Source organism: Panthera pardus, unplaced genomic scaffold (assembly GCF_024362965.1).
Source record: "Panthera pardus isolate Hobbes unplaced genomic scaffold, ASM2436296v1 HiC_scaffold_17, whole genome shotgun sequence".
Classification (NCBI taxonomy): domain Eukaryota; kingdom Metazoa; phylum Chordata; class Mammalia; order Carnivora; family Felidae; genus Panthera; species Panthera pardus.
In genome coordinates, this window is record NW_026526732.1 from 71,361,786 (window position 1) to 71,375,795 (window position 14,010).

Below are 14,010 nucleotides of genomic sequence, written 5' to 3' on the forward strand. Positions count from 1 at the left end.
CATGCTGGCCAGCTGGTTTATTTCTTATTGTGCTTGACAGAAGGAAGTTCATCCACGTGATTTTTGCAGTATCCAGAAAGGGTGGGTACAGTATGTCCTGTGGTAAAAAGCTTGTGGAGAAATGCAGGTTTTAGTTTTCACCCCCACATAGTTGCTATTCTTATGTGAGAGTTGCCCCCCTCATCCCCCCAAGCCTTGAAACATTTTATTTTGAGATGTGCGATTACAGTCTATGAAACAAATGAGACAGGAGGTGGTCATGAAGAGCCCCAGTATGTTGTACCTGCGACCTAGTCCCAAATGCTGCAGAGGAATTATTATTTAGTCTAGGCAGCCATGAGGCATGTTATGTTTTTAAGAAACATTTACATCCGGGTAGGCCTGATTTTCTAATATTCCTGGTGGGAAGCACTTTGAACCATAAATGCACACTGAAAGGCAATTGCTATGGAGACTGAACCTCTGCAGTGCATTTCTCGGAGTTTTCTTCTCTGAGAGCTTCAGCATGTGTCCTAGGCACGCTGCTCTGGATGGGGGGCCTGGGCCCTGCAGTGTTGGGGGAAGGAGGAGGCAGCCCACTTGGGACTGGAACCCTCCCCAGGAGGGAAAGCTGGAGAAAGCCACCCAAGGTAGGGTGTGTGTGTCGGAGGTGGATGGGGAATAGGTTCTTAGGGTGTGCAGGTCCCCAGCTCGCCGGCCTGTGCGGGGACCACGTGCACGAAGCGCGCGTGGGGGCCCCTGGCGCGCAGCCGCGGTGGGTGACCGTGCAGCGTCCCAGGGCCCGGGGTACCGGGCGTGTGCCACCCTGCGCTTCTGGTTAGGTGGAGGGCCCGCGCCGCCCTTCCTCCGTCCCCCCCCCTTGCCTGGTGTGTGCGCGGCCTCGGCCCAGCGCCCCGCTGAGCGGTGCCAGAACCCGGGAAAGCGCGCGCGCACCCGTGCGGGTGTGTGTGTGTGTGTGTGTGGTGTGTGTGTGTGTGTGTGTGTGTGTGTGTGTGTGTGTGTGTGTGACAGTGTGTGTCAGGTGACTTGGGTCACGCAGTCTCTCTCTCCCTCCTCAGGGAGGAACTGCCGCGCTCCGGCTGACTCCTCCGCCGGCAGGCGGGCGGGGCGGGGAAGGGGGCTCCGGGCGCGGTGGGAACCGCGAGACCCAGACCTGGACGCCGACCGCCGCGGGGGGCGCGCGGCCCTGCCTCCGCGGGCTCCAGCGAACCTCCAGACAAAACCCCAATTCAGAAAGAGGTTGCGAGCGGCAGGCGAGGAGGTTTGGCCCCCCATCAGGGTCCCCCGCCGCCCCCGGGACGGCCGGCCGTGGGAGCGATGAGCCAGGTGCTGGGGAAGCCGCAGCCCGAGGAAGAGGACGACGACGAGGAGGATGAACTGGTGGGGCTAGCGGACTACGGGGACGGGCCCGACTCCTCGGACGCCGACCCCGACAGCGGGGCGGAGGAGGGAGGTGAGCTCGGAGTCTCCCGCCCGGCCCCACGCCCCGCGCGTCCTCAGCCCGCAGCCGGTTCCTTCCCTCTGTGTCTTCCAGCCCCGGGCCAGACCAGGCGCGCGGGCCGCGGACTTGGAGGGGGTCCAGGAGCACAGAGTTGAGGAGTGGGGGTGGGGAGGGGCGCCCGAGGAGCCACCGCGGGCTGCAAAATGGGGGATACCAGGTGCAGGCGGCAGAGGGGGGACCCGGATTCGTGGAGAGAGCAGAGAGGAGGCATCTGGGCAGGAGGAACGTATGTTGTCTGTCCCCTTCCAGGGCCAGTATCTCCCCCCACCCCTCAGCCCCAGCTCTCCGCAGGGTCTGGGGGTTGGGAAGGGGAGGGGACCGCCCGGCGCGTCCTGGGATCTCTTACTGAATGCTGCTGTGGAAGCCTGGTCAGATGTCGTGGCTAAAAAAGGCAGCCGGCGGCAGCGTGACTGGCAGGGTCGTCGGCAGCTGCGGGTGTCAGTCTTACCCCGTGTCGCCACGGGAGGGGTCCTTGGGCTGCCCAGGTCTGTGGAGTGGGGGCATCCGTGGAGCCGCGGGGGGATGCGCGCAGGTGATGTGGGAGTCGCCGAGTGGCCGCGGGTTTCCCGGGATCCAGGCAAATACGGTTGTTAGGACACCTTATCTCTGCTCAGTGTCACCACCTGGGCATGGCGGTGCCTGCCCCGTAGTGAGCGCGGGCGGGGAAAGTCGTTACCGCTCAGAAGCAAACTCTATTTCCTGTTTAAGAAGCGGTATTTAGTAATTGTTCAGTCTGTGGGGGTTCCTGCATTTAATTCTTAGGGCCTAAGGAAGTTGAGAGTTTTTAGGATTCCAGAAAGGTTTATCTTTTTTGTCCGCCTCCAAAGCAAGGGAAAAATTCTCTATCGTAGGGTCACTTGAAAAGGTCAATAGAATCTGGCTGTTAACATCTAGATGAAGCTGTATGCTTCCAAAAGAAAGAACTAACTTCTAAACATTTCACTTTGAGGAAATTGTGTGAGGGATAGAACTACCTTTGTGACTTGATTTGGAAGAACTTTTATTGAAAATTCATTGAACTTATTTTAAAATTCCTACACAAAGCCTTTCTCTGGAGAACAGTTGCCATTATTTGACATATGATAGGTGCTATTTTCAATTAATCAGAAAGGGAAGAAAGTTTGAAAAAAGGGGGGGGGGGCGGGGGAAGAAAGTTAAGTAAGCCTTGGGCCTGAAAGATTAGAAAGAAGCTTTCTAAGTCACACTTTTTCATAGCGTCCTGTCTCCAGAGAGGGTTTGTGCTAATTCCCCATTTGCTTAAATTTGGTGTGTGCACCTGTGTGCTTCTTTCTTCTGCACTCCCCATAATTGGTCCCACAGTTGAGCACGTGGCCACGTTTTTGTGGATAAAGGCTTTCAGTCCTTTTGTTGGAGTCTCTAGGGCTACCTTTGGTAATTAAATTGTTCAGTCGCTTTGTTATTATTCAAATTGCTTTCATTAGCTCCTCCTAGATTCTTAGTAGACTCTAGAGATTCAGAATGGGGATGTATTTGCAAGATATTTGAAATGGTAGACACACAATAGGGTGCATGTGTGATACTCTTTTAAAAAAAGAAAGAAGAGAGGCTATATCTGGGAAGAAAAGCCCTGTAATTCGATATTGTCCTGGGGACCTGAGAGGTTCCATGGAAAGTACCGGAACTGCTTATTTATTCTGCAGTTCTTTAAGGGGGCACTTTTAAAATTTGATTTGGTGACTTGAAATTGAAATGAAAAGAAAGCTTTGCCTGAGGGGTGGGATTTCCTGAACAAAGGGCTTCCCCAGAGCCTGGTCTTGAATGCTCCCCACTGCTCCTAACCTAAAGGCAAACTCATCTGTAACTGATGCTTTTCATTACTTCAGCAATAAAATCATCCCTCGTGAGTTCTTGGGATCAACCTGGAATCTTGCTATAAAAGCATTGAGTGTATTTATGTGGTAAGAGGAGCAATTAATGAATATTTGCTCTTGCAAACATTACTGAAGCTAGGTCTTTCAACCTCTGGGCCTGCTGTGGGTAGTGGTCTGTTCTCAGAAGACTTCCTCTATTATCTCAGGTTCCTGTTCTTTCCGTGTCCCTGACTTTGATTTTGGGGTGTACGCCCAACTGCAGAATCATTATCAGGGCGTTCACTTTCTAGAGTGGCAGATAGGGTCCTCAGTCAGCAGTTCTAGCAGCAATTATTCCTGACAGTGTCATGCCAGCCAGTATGGTCCTGGGGAGTCGAGATGAGGGTGGAGGCCAGGAGTTGTGACTTCCCTTTCTGGAAGGAACCTCAGAGTGCCACCAAAGGGTCATCCCAATTTCTAATGGGCCCTGGGCACATGTTGCATTAGAATCCTGTATTATTTTTGGTGAATTACGTTTACCGACTCTGTAAAAAATGAAATGTGAGGGGAAAGGGATTTATTTACTCTAAGGAAAGATGGGTATGGTATATTTTGAACCATGAACAAAGCATTTCTCTAATGAACCCCCTTCCCCCTTTACCTTCCTAATGGACTTTGTTTAATGCCTTTGCTTAGTAGAGACCTGGGGCTTTTCCCCTGAGGTTTAGAAATCTCCCCTGCAGGTGGCATGCCCGACTAGGTGGCATGCCTTACCTAGCATCACTAGGTAAGTTGCAAACCAGTTTATCAGGAGCTGTGCAAAAGAAGGTAGATTGAAAGTGGATAGCGTGAATTTCATTTCTGTTAGTCTTGGAAGGAACCTCTGATCTTATTTTTAAGACGAGGGCCATGTAAGTTTTACCACATTGTGCTATGCACTTCTCCGGCTTGCACTCCAAATTTTACTCATGAATAGCAGGAGTGTTATTGGGCACTTTAGTTCTGGTAAAGACAGATTTGGGCACCTCTCAACCTCCGTTTGAGAGTTGTTAATCAGAGATAAGGTGAGTCTCACCTTCAACCTCCAGGCTCCAGATAGAACTCTAGAGAATGGAAGCAATCAAAAAACTATTAAAAACAATTGCAGCAGAAATGATTTTTAGACACATGGAGTTTAAATCTTTAGTAAATTACTGTGCTTAAAACACTGCAATAACACGCGGCGCCTGGATGGCTCTGGCAGTTGAGGGTGCGTGTCCAACTCTTGATTTGGGCTCAGGTCATGATCTCACAGTGAGTTCGAGCCCTGACTCAGAGAATCCTTGGGATTTTCTCTCTGCCCCTGCCTTGCTCATTTTCTCTCTCTCTCAAAATAAATAAATAAACAAACAAACAAAACTGCAATAAGAAGGAAAGCAGTGAAAAGATCATATTTGATCAGCAAGTGAAATTGTTTTTTTCCCAAAGTCTCTCCCAATTTTTAAGGGAAAGACATTATATATACTTGGCTAAAACAGCTGCTCATCCACAGCCCAGCTACATGTGTGTGGTCTTATTTCCACAGCAGCCTGTGAAGTCTCTCCTAAGAGAGCAAGTGACAGTTTAGGTCGTTACTAGAGGCATGAAGAATCCACCGGTCAGCAGGTGATACTTATAAATGCAGTGAAACCACCTGTTTGCATCTATTAATCATGAGTGTCAGCTTTTTTTTTTTCTTTAAAGTAATTTAAAAGTTATTAGTGAATTCATCCTCTCACTGTTCCTTGAGTGTAAGTAGAGGTAGATAATTTTTCTCATGATAGTGAGACTGTGGCTCAGGGGTGCCAGGACTTTTCTGCAGCCACATGAGCTACACCTGATCAAAGTTTAGGAGCGAGACAAGTTCGTGGATATGTAATCCCTTTCCTTGTAGTTCTGTCTTGTCCAAAAAGGGTTGGGTTGACCCCAGGCCTGGCTATGCCTAATCTCTTGGGTTTCCCTATAGCCCTGGAAATACAGAGATACAGAAGAATTGGAGTAGATGAAATACAGAATAGTTAATAGTGACCAAAGTCACACCTTAGACACGATGCTTGTCCGAATACATATATTTAGAGAGCATATTTTTAAAAGTATTTTTAAATTTTAATGTTTATTTTTTTAGAGAGAGAGAGAGTGTGTAAGCAAGGAAGGGGCAGAGAGACGGAGTCACAGAACCTGAAGCAGGCTATAGGACTCTGTGTTGTCAGCACAGAGCCCGACATTGGGCTCAAGCCCACAAACCTGTGAGATGGTGACCTGAGCTGAAGTCAGACGCTTAACCTACTGAGCCACCCAAGCACCCTATAGACGACATAGGTTTATATTAGATGATTTGTAAACATGTTGCAGTGATTCATAGAATCTTGATTCTATACTTTTTTCAGAAATCTCTCCCATTTTTATATCAGAACACATAAGGTAGTCTGATGGGGAAAAAAGAGGCAGAAACTAAGTTCTGGAGTTCTGGATAAGGGATGTAGCTCTGAGTTTGAAAGATAATCATGGTCAGTCCCAGGTGTCTCTCTGTTTACCCTCTGCTTCAGTCAGTCCCCTGACCCTCATAGCTGTGGTTGGTGACACAGATTCATTTCCTACCTACCACAGCCACTTCTTCTCTGCTCATTTTTCTTACTTTCTTCTCTACCTCCTTTATTCTTCCTTATCTTTTTTTCTTTTTCAAATCTTTTCTTTTCTTCCTCTCTGTGAAAGCCCTCAAGCTCTCTTGTAACTGGCTTTCCCTGGTTCTGCTGTGATACTCAAGACAAATGGGTTTTTCACTCCTGATCTAAATCATTAAAGATGCTGTCGACTTTCTCCTCTTGAGGACCTTCCGGGGAGACTCCTACTCAGTTTCTCAGTGTGTAAAGTAGAGGACCACAGAAAACCCACCTGGATCACTCTCAAAGTGATGGTAAAAAAAAAAAAAAGTTCACAAGAACTTCTTGCAAAAGTGTTGGTAAATCAGAACACATCAGAAATGTTACTGAATATATATGTCAAGGAAAAACTTATGTATGGGATTATGTTTTCAGTGACCTGCCAGTGTGATGTGAGAGGATTTCATAAAGATTTGGTGTTCACACATAAATAAAAATTACCTTCAAAAATTTTCATGCCTGGGGCACCTGGGTGGCTCATCGGTTAAGCCTCTGATTCTTGGTTTCAGCCCAGGTCATGACCTCACAGTTTTGTGAGTTCCAAGCCCTGCGTCAGGCTCTGTTCTGACAGTGTGGAGCCTGCTTGGGATTCTCTCTCTCCCTCTCTATTTGCCCCTCCCCCACTCACTCTACCTCTGTCTCTCAAAAATAAACTTAAAAAATTAAAAAAAAATAAAGGTTAAAAAACAAAACAACCCCCCCCAAACTTTCATGCCTTTGAAAATATATGTTCTGTTTTCTGTTTGCATTTCATTCTCCTAAGTCTTAATCAAATGGACAATGAATCTTTATGATTTTTGTATATTCTCTTATTAGTGGTATTATTATCATTCATATATTTAATTTCCATGTGGGATGGAATTTCTCACTGAGCTCCAGGGTCTTTTTTTTTTTTTTTTTTTTTTTTTTTTTTTTAATTAAGTAGGTTCTACACCCAGCACGGTGCTTGAACTCATGCCCTAAGATTGAGCCATGCTCTACTGATTGAGCCAGCTAGGTACCCCTGAGCTCCCGGCTCTTGAATGTATAAATAGTTCCATTGATCAGAAATGTAAAGGACCACATATAGTGTTGCAAATAGAAACAAACCAGAGGCTTCTTCCTAAAACTGTTAGTATATAGATACTTAAGCCTTTGTTGACCCCACAGAATACTAATAGCAAAGAAATTCTAACTTTCCCTGAAGGCTATGTGAGCCTTAATGTGGCCACATTCCACAAAAGACCCTCTCATTACCTAGGCTAGGGCTGGAGTAAAAAAAAAAAAAACAAAAACAAAAAGAAAAAAAAGAAAGAAAGAAGGGGGGTGCACCTGTATGCACAGGCTGATAGAGACTTATAGATAAGGACTGGGGTCACACAGCTGGTACATGGCAGAGCTGGGACTTGAACCCCAGTTTGTCACTCTCCTTATACTTTTGTTTTTTTGAGAGAGAGCCTGCACGCAAGCACACCACACATTACAAGTAGGGGGCAGAGGTAAAGAGAGAGAATCCCAAGCAGGCTCCACACTCAGTGAGGAGCCCACACAGGGCTCGATTCCACAAAGGTCAGATCATGACCTGAGCCAAAACAAAGAGTTGGACTCTCAACCTGCTGAGCCACCCAAGCACCACCCCCCCGCCCCAGTATTTTTTAAACCATTTCACTTACCATCACTTTGCCACCATGTTATCCTCATTTTTCGTTAAATCTTTGTTTCACTTTCCCATTTTGGACCCGTTCAAAGGTTATCACCTGTTGGGGAACTTTCCTTAATTATAGTAGTTTTCAATTGTATAATACTTAAGAATTTATGAAGTACATTTCATATGATGTCTCGTTCTCTCCAAAGAGACCTCTTGAGGTTAAGGAGGCAAGGCCGATGTGTTAGAGGGCATCAGGACTTTAGTTCCCATTTTCCTGATTTTTGGTTCCTTCTTTGTTGTGAACATTCCCAACCCACAGATGAGTCAAGTGTGGCTCCTAGATAGCCCTGTGCTCAAGGTGCGAGGCACCTGTCCCTTCCTGTGTATGTATCAGTCCTATTGGGTTTTGACAGGGATCTGTCAGTTATTGATGAGGTAATTAACCTGTCCAGTTACGTGGTGCCTCCCCATAATGCTGTTCCATGGATGGTGGGGTTTCCCTAGTATTTTTAGCAATCTAGTTACAAAGCCAGACTGTTTGGAAAATTTGGGTACTGACAGGACCCAGTACAAGATAGCTAAGTTATGTTCAGTGCCCCTGACCACAGTAGATAAACTACCGAGGCACAAAGTTCATACTCTTGATACTCGAGTGCTAATCTGGGCCAAAGTCAGATATGAAGTTTCCTTTTAAAGCGTCTGTTAATTTAGCTTCAAATCCTGTTTAGTGGCTCTGATTCATTTTTCCTAACCAACAAACATCTATTGAATGTTTATTGTAGTAAGTATTGAGGCCTCTGTTTTTACATCTGTAAAGGGGAAACATTATCACCTTGAGGATTAGAGGTGACACTGTTTTGAGCATGGTGGCCAAGGCTGAAACCTTTCAAAAATGCCCTCACCGAAGCCAACAGGATTAGAGGAAAATGAGCCATTGAGGCATGGGCTTGCATCAAATCTGCATTCCCACATCAAACCTGTCTGTGACCTCATGTGTTCCCACTCTTCCTCCTCTTGGGAGTTCCTGGATTCTTTCCTCACCTGAGCTGCAGGTGGACAGGCACCCCACACTCCGCAGCTTCAAATACCTGTTCATCCTCTTTCCCTTTACCATCTTTGTGAATGGGCCCTTGTTGGCTTGGTCTGCCAGGTTGGGAACTCGGGGCTTCTTTCTCCCTTGTCCTCTGCATCCAGGGGATTACTAAATACTATTGAGTCAATTGGAATTTCTTACAGATTCGTTCCTTCTGACCGTTTACGTGGCCTGTGCCTAAGTTCTTTCATTTTTCATTTGTGTTCTAGAAATGTTGCAGGAGTTTTTACCTCAGTACCCGGGGTTCGTTGTCTTGCTGCTTCAAAGAATGAAGAGGTGGACACAAAATGAGCAGCAGGCAAAAGTTTATTAGAGTAGAAGATCGGAAAGGGAGAATAGTATGAAAGCTCTCTTTACAGAGAGGGGCCATTCAAAAGTGAATGCCTGCTACAGTAGGCAAAGGTGTTTGTTTTACAAGGTTCTGGTCAGCCCTCCCTTCCCTTCCCCCTCAGTCCTTCCCAGGTCCTACCCTTACTGGATTGATAGCTCTAGGTGCTGGGTTGTCCATTCCTGATTGGCTCGTTTTCATTGTATGAGGGGTGGGTCTACAGCCATGTTCCTTGTGGGTCCTACGTTTTATGGTCTACTACTTATTTTTAGTTAGGTCTTTAGTCAAATTCCAGAGGGAAACGTAAGGGGGAGTAGGTGGTATCTGTTACATTCTTAAGAGGAACCTTATGCCTGAGGGGGTTTGCTGAGGTTAGGCAATCCCAGCATTGTTCCAAAATACGTGTTTTTCCCCACCCAGGAACCTCAGGTTCTAATCTTTCCTTGTCTGCCTACTGAATCCTATCTTTTCCTATTATAGAACAACCTAACTGCTGTCAGGGGAGGAAAAACTTATCCTCTTTTCTCTTAGGTTCTGAATTGGGAGCCTGCAAATTAAACTTTTGTCAGTTGACAAAAGATAGATTAACGAGAAAAACAGATTTAGTTATATACTAATGCATGAGAGTACACAGAAAATGCAATTTAAGAGGTGTTTAGAGGGGTGCCTGGCTAGTTCAGTTGGAAAAGCATGTGACTCTTGATCTGGGTGTGGAGATTACTTAAGTGAATAAATTAAAAAAAAAAAAAAAAAGAGAGGTGTTTAGAATTCCAGGCTTTATTACCATCTTAATAGAGGGTTGGGAGGAGCTGAGGGGCAGTTCTGTGAGAATGAATGACTTCTTGGAAGGGAGTTGGGGAAAGGGCATTTATGGGAAAGCAAATGACTTTTTGGAAAGATAATGGGCCCGCCGGAGAAAAGATGGGAGGTAGGGTTATTTGGGGATGGAGGAAGTTTTGGGGTGATGGTGGGGTGTCTGGAGCCGACAGCCAAGAAAGAATTCTTGAAGACGTCTTTGGTGCAAAAAGGTGATAAAGCATGGGGTCTGGGGACAGGACCCGTGGGCTGGAAGAGCTGCACTGCAAGCATGGAGGTGACCAATTTATGGAGTCGGGGAGATAAGGTCAAGAGGGAGTTTCTAAAGAGACTTTCACATGCTAAAGACTTACTGGAGGTCTAGCTATTGTCAAGCTAAGGTTGTTTTTCCTTCTAGCAAATCAGTAACCTGAAGACCACGGGGAGTTCCTGGACTTCAGGCTGTGATGGGATGGCCTTTTTTTGGTAAACTGGTGCAGACTCTTATCAGTTTAATCCTTTGTTTTTTGCCCTTTCTTGTTTTGGCGTAGCCGGGAGTGCCCAAGGAATATCATATATGTCCCACCTGGGGGGCGGCAGGGGTCGGGGGCGGACTGGTGCTGTTAGCCTGCATTGTGCCCTTAGCTTGCCCCACGCTCCTTCATCAGGGACCACATCTGTATGGGTGTGGTGTCAACTTCTCTTCTGACTTGTCTCCTTCTTCACTGAGAGATTAGAGTTGTTTCAGGGAAGATTTGTGGCAATTGAGTTCTTTTGGGAGGCTCTGCTTTAGGCAAATAAGGGATTTCAGGGACTCCCAAAAACTTTTCACTCAATATAATTTTTATGCCACAGTGGCTTATTCCAAACCCCTTCACTGTCTCCACACTGACCCCGCCTAGGGAGTCTGTTTCTGGAATGAACTTCTTGAAGCGTAAATCTGATCATACTAGTCTCCCCTTAAAATCCTTAGTGATTTCCTCCTGGCTTTCAAGGTAAAATCTAAACTTCTCAGCATCTCATTGATGAGCTAGCAGAGTCTAGCAGTGGTTGACAAAATATTTTTGACCGGGATCCACAATAAAATGTATATATTGTGAACCTAACACCACATAAGTCTAAGTAAACCTAAAAGAGTTTCGCTAGCAGTGTGTACTCATATTATGCATGAGGTACGCTGGTATTTCCCAGCTTCTTCTATTTTCTTTGTTGCAGTTTTTGTTTGCTATGGAGATAACAGACTTCTGTATCAACTAACCTATTCAAAGATATTTATTGGACTCATGCCATATGCTTTGTAATTTGCCTGTGTATATATGGGACAATACATACAATATATACAGACAATAAACAGACAAGAAGACAAATGTACAAAGTAAAAAGATAGTTTTGTATGGCAGTAAGAAGACACAGGATTATCAGGAAGTGATGGGGCCTCATTCAGCTGAGAGGAGGTAAAATCGCTGCTGGGCTGAGTGGGAAGAAAGCTAACGGAAGCCTGCCAGGCTGAGGGAGGAGCAAGTCCAACGGGGAGGTGAGGAGGAGGTGAGGAACCATAAGGCCAGTCTGGTTGCAGGATAGGGAATCAGTAAGGAAGATAAACCAGGCCCGGGATGAGAGGACAGCCCATGTAGGGCATTTTGGGGGAAAGAAGGTGTTTGGATTTTATGTGAAATGCTGTGGGAAGCCATTGGACTCTGTGCAGCCCTTTCTTGCCTTTAAACTACATTCCTTAAACTCCAGGAAGGCCAGGATCTCTTCCTGGCATGACCTTTACCTCATTCATCACTTTTATGCCTCCTTTTCTTTAAGACTCAGATATTTCTCCAGGGAGCCCTCTCTCTGAGCCCGTAACACCTTAGATAGCAGTGCACTGTAACTGTCAGTTTTTCTTGTCTGTTTTCTCCTCAAATCACTAAGGAATGAATCATTTCTTTGTGTCTGCAGCCCCTGGCTCAGCCCCATCTAACACACACTTGGCAGATGATCAGGGAACCTTTATGAAACTGAACAAACTGCCCTCTGGTAAATTTCACCTCCTCCGGGAACTTCCTGCACACCTGCTGACACTTTTAAAGAGTCCTCCCTGGGATTCCATCTCCAGTCCCAAATCCTGTGGTTCCTTTCTGATCTTTCTTTTTTAAATAAGTATTAGCCCTTTCATTGCAGCTCTCATCCTTCATTCTTCTCCACACTTTTATCTTTCTCACGATGTTCTTTTTTTTTTTTCCTTATTTATTTATTTATTTATTTATTTATTTAAGTAATTTCTGTACCCATGTGGGACTCGAACTCATGACTCCAAGATCAAGAGTCACATGCTCTACCAACTAACCAGTCAGGTGCCCCTCTCAGGATGTTCTTGAGCAAGTGGTGATGCACAGGGAAAGGTTAATGGAGACAGCCAGAGGTCTAGAAGGCCAGGAGGTTGGCTGCTGCATTTCCTAATGTGCACTCCTTGCTACCTCTCCCAGAGTGGGATGAGAGGCTCTGCAAACCCCCACAGGGTTTCAGAAGCAGAGATACTTGAGGGGAGGTGGGAGAGGATTAGGGGAGAGATTTTTTTTAAATACATACATGATCTGGAGGCCTGGGTGGCTGAGTTTGTTAAACATCCGACTCTCTTGATTTCAGCTTGCTCAGGTCATGATCTTGAGGTGCATGAGTTCAAGCCCTGAGTGGGGCTCTGCACTGACAGTGAGGACCCCGCTTGGGATTTTTTCCCTTCCTCTCTCGCCTCCCCTCCCTGACTTGTTTTCTCTCTGTCTCTCTCTCAAAATAAATTTTAAAAGACCTTAAAAGACCTTATATATATATATATATATAAACATATATATATACATATACGTATACATATATATTTACATGATCTGTATCAGACCCTAGAGGCCCATCACCCTTGAGAGCAATGGCAAATCAATTTTTTCTTTGTTTTCTAAAGTAACCTCTATGCCCAACGTGGGGCTTGAACTCATGACTCCAAGATCAAGAGTCACGTGCTCTACCAACTGAGCCAGACAGGTGACCCTAGAGGAGGGATTTTTGTCAGCAGTCCTCTGTGCTGTAAAAAGCCTCTCCTGATCAATAGCAAAGTGTTTTTCACTGTGGTTCACATAACAAATACATTTATATTGTAAACTAGCACCACATATGTGTAAGTAAATTTAAAAGAGTTTTACTGGTCGTATGTGCTCTTACTATGCATGATGTACTCTGTTATTTCCTAATCTCTTCTGTTTTCTTTGTTGCAGTTTTTGTTGAATGCCATCTGATTGTTGGCTAAGGCCTAGGTGAAGATACCACATACCATCCCTATGAGCTTGGGCACCTTCCTTTTCCCAGAATCCTCAGGTGCAAACAGACTTGTACCTCCTCATTGGATGGGGGTGGAGGGAGTATAAAAGTTTGCAGAAAGGTCTAGCAAGGTACCTGACATGGCGTATATTTCTGTCCATATCAGCTAAATGTAAAATGCATCTGTATGGGTCTGAGGAGTCTCCACAGAGTTGATGGTACCCTTGCTGACCTGGCCTACCATTGCCCAACAGTTTACCGTTGGTGGCTCACGCTTGAATTGGCAGGAAAAAGGAAATATTTCTAACTGTGTGTGTATGTTGCAGTGGCATGTGTATCTCATTTCCCACCCTGTCCGTGTACGTAAACATGCATATACACCACCTCCTCTCTGCACAGTGGCCTCCATCACCTCCCCACTCTCCCAGGAGGAGGAGGTCCATCCTCCAGGGCAACAGTGTGGATGATCATGCCGCATAGACACTTGCAGACCCTGCTGAAGATAAGTTAAAATCTAGACTGACATTCAGCAGTATAAATTGGGAAGAAACAAAGACGCTTACAGACACTTAGATATTTTTGTGTTTGTGCATAATTTGGTGTGGAGTTTTGCTTTCTTTGGTTGGATTGAGTTTTGCACAGCAGGAAAGATTGGATAGACTTTTGGATGGGCCAGCCCTCAGTCTGAATGCTACTTGACCTTCCTAAGCCTGAAATTTGTTTAACTGTGAAGTGGAAATAATACTATGTATTCCTGAAGGAGTTAAATGGGATAAAGAGTGGAGAGTGCCTAGCACAGTACTTGGCATATGGTAGTTGCAGAGTTTTCAGCGCTTGCGTATTTTCCTGTTCTACAAAAGGCATTGTGCCTTTACCTGCATTT

At 45.8% G+C, this 14,010-nt stretch overlaps 1 protein-coding gene across 3 annotated transcripts in view; it reads left to right on the plus strand.

Moving 5' to 3' along the window:
• Nucleotides 1-424: 424 nt before the first annotated feature.
• The window catches only part of RRAGD (Ras related GTP binding D), a 40,711-nt gene continuing 27,125 nt past the window's right edge, over nucleotides 425-14,010 (plus strand). The window contains exon 1 of one of the 3 annotated variants that reach the window (XM_019442844.2): nucleotides 425-629. In XM_019442844.2, the coding sequence (XP_019298389.2) occupies nucleotides 425-629 (205 nt within the window). Of the gene's footprint in view, nucleotides 630-1,024; nucleotides 1,454-13,096; nucleotides 13,185-14,010 lie in introns of those variants that run through there. The other 2 variants (XM_019442845.2, XM_019442846.2) reach the window with 2 other exon arrangements.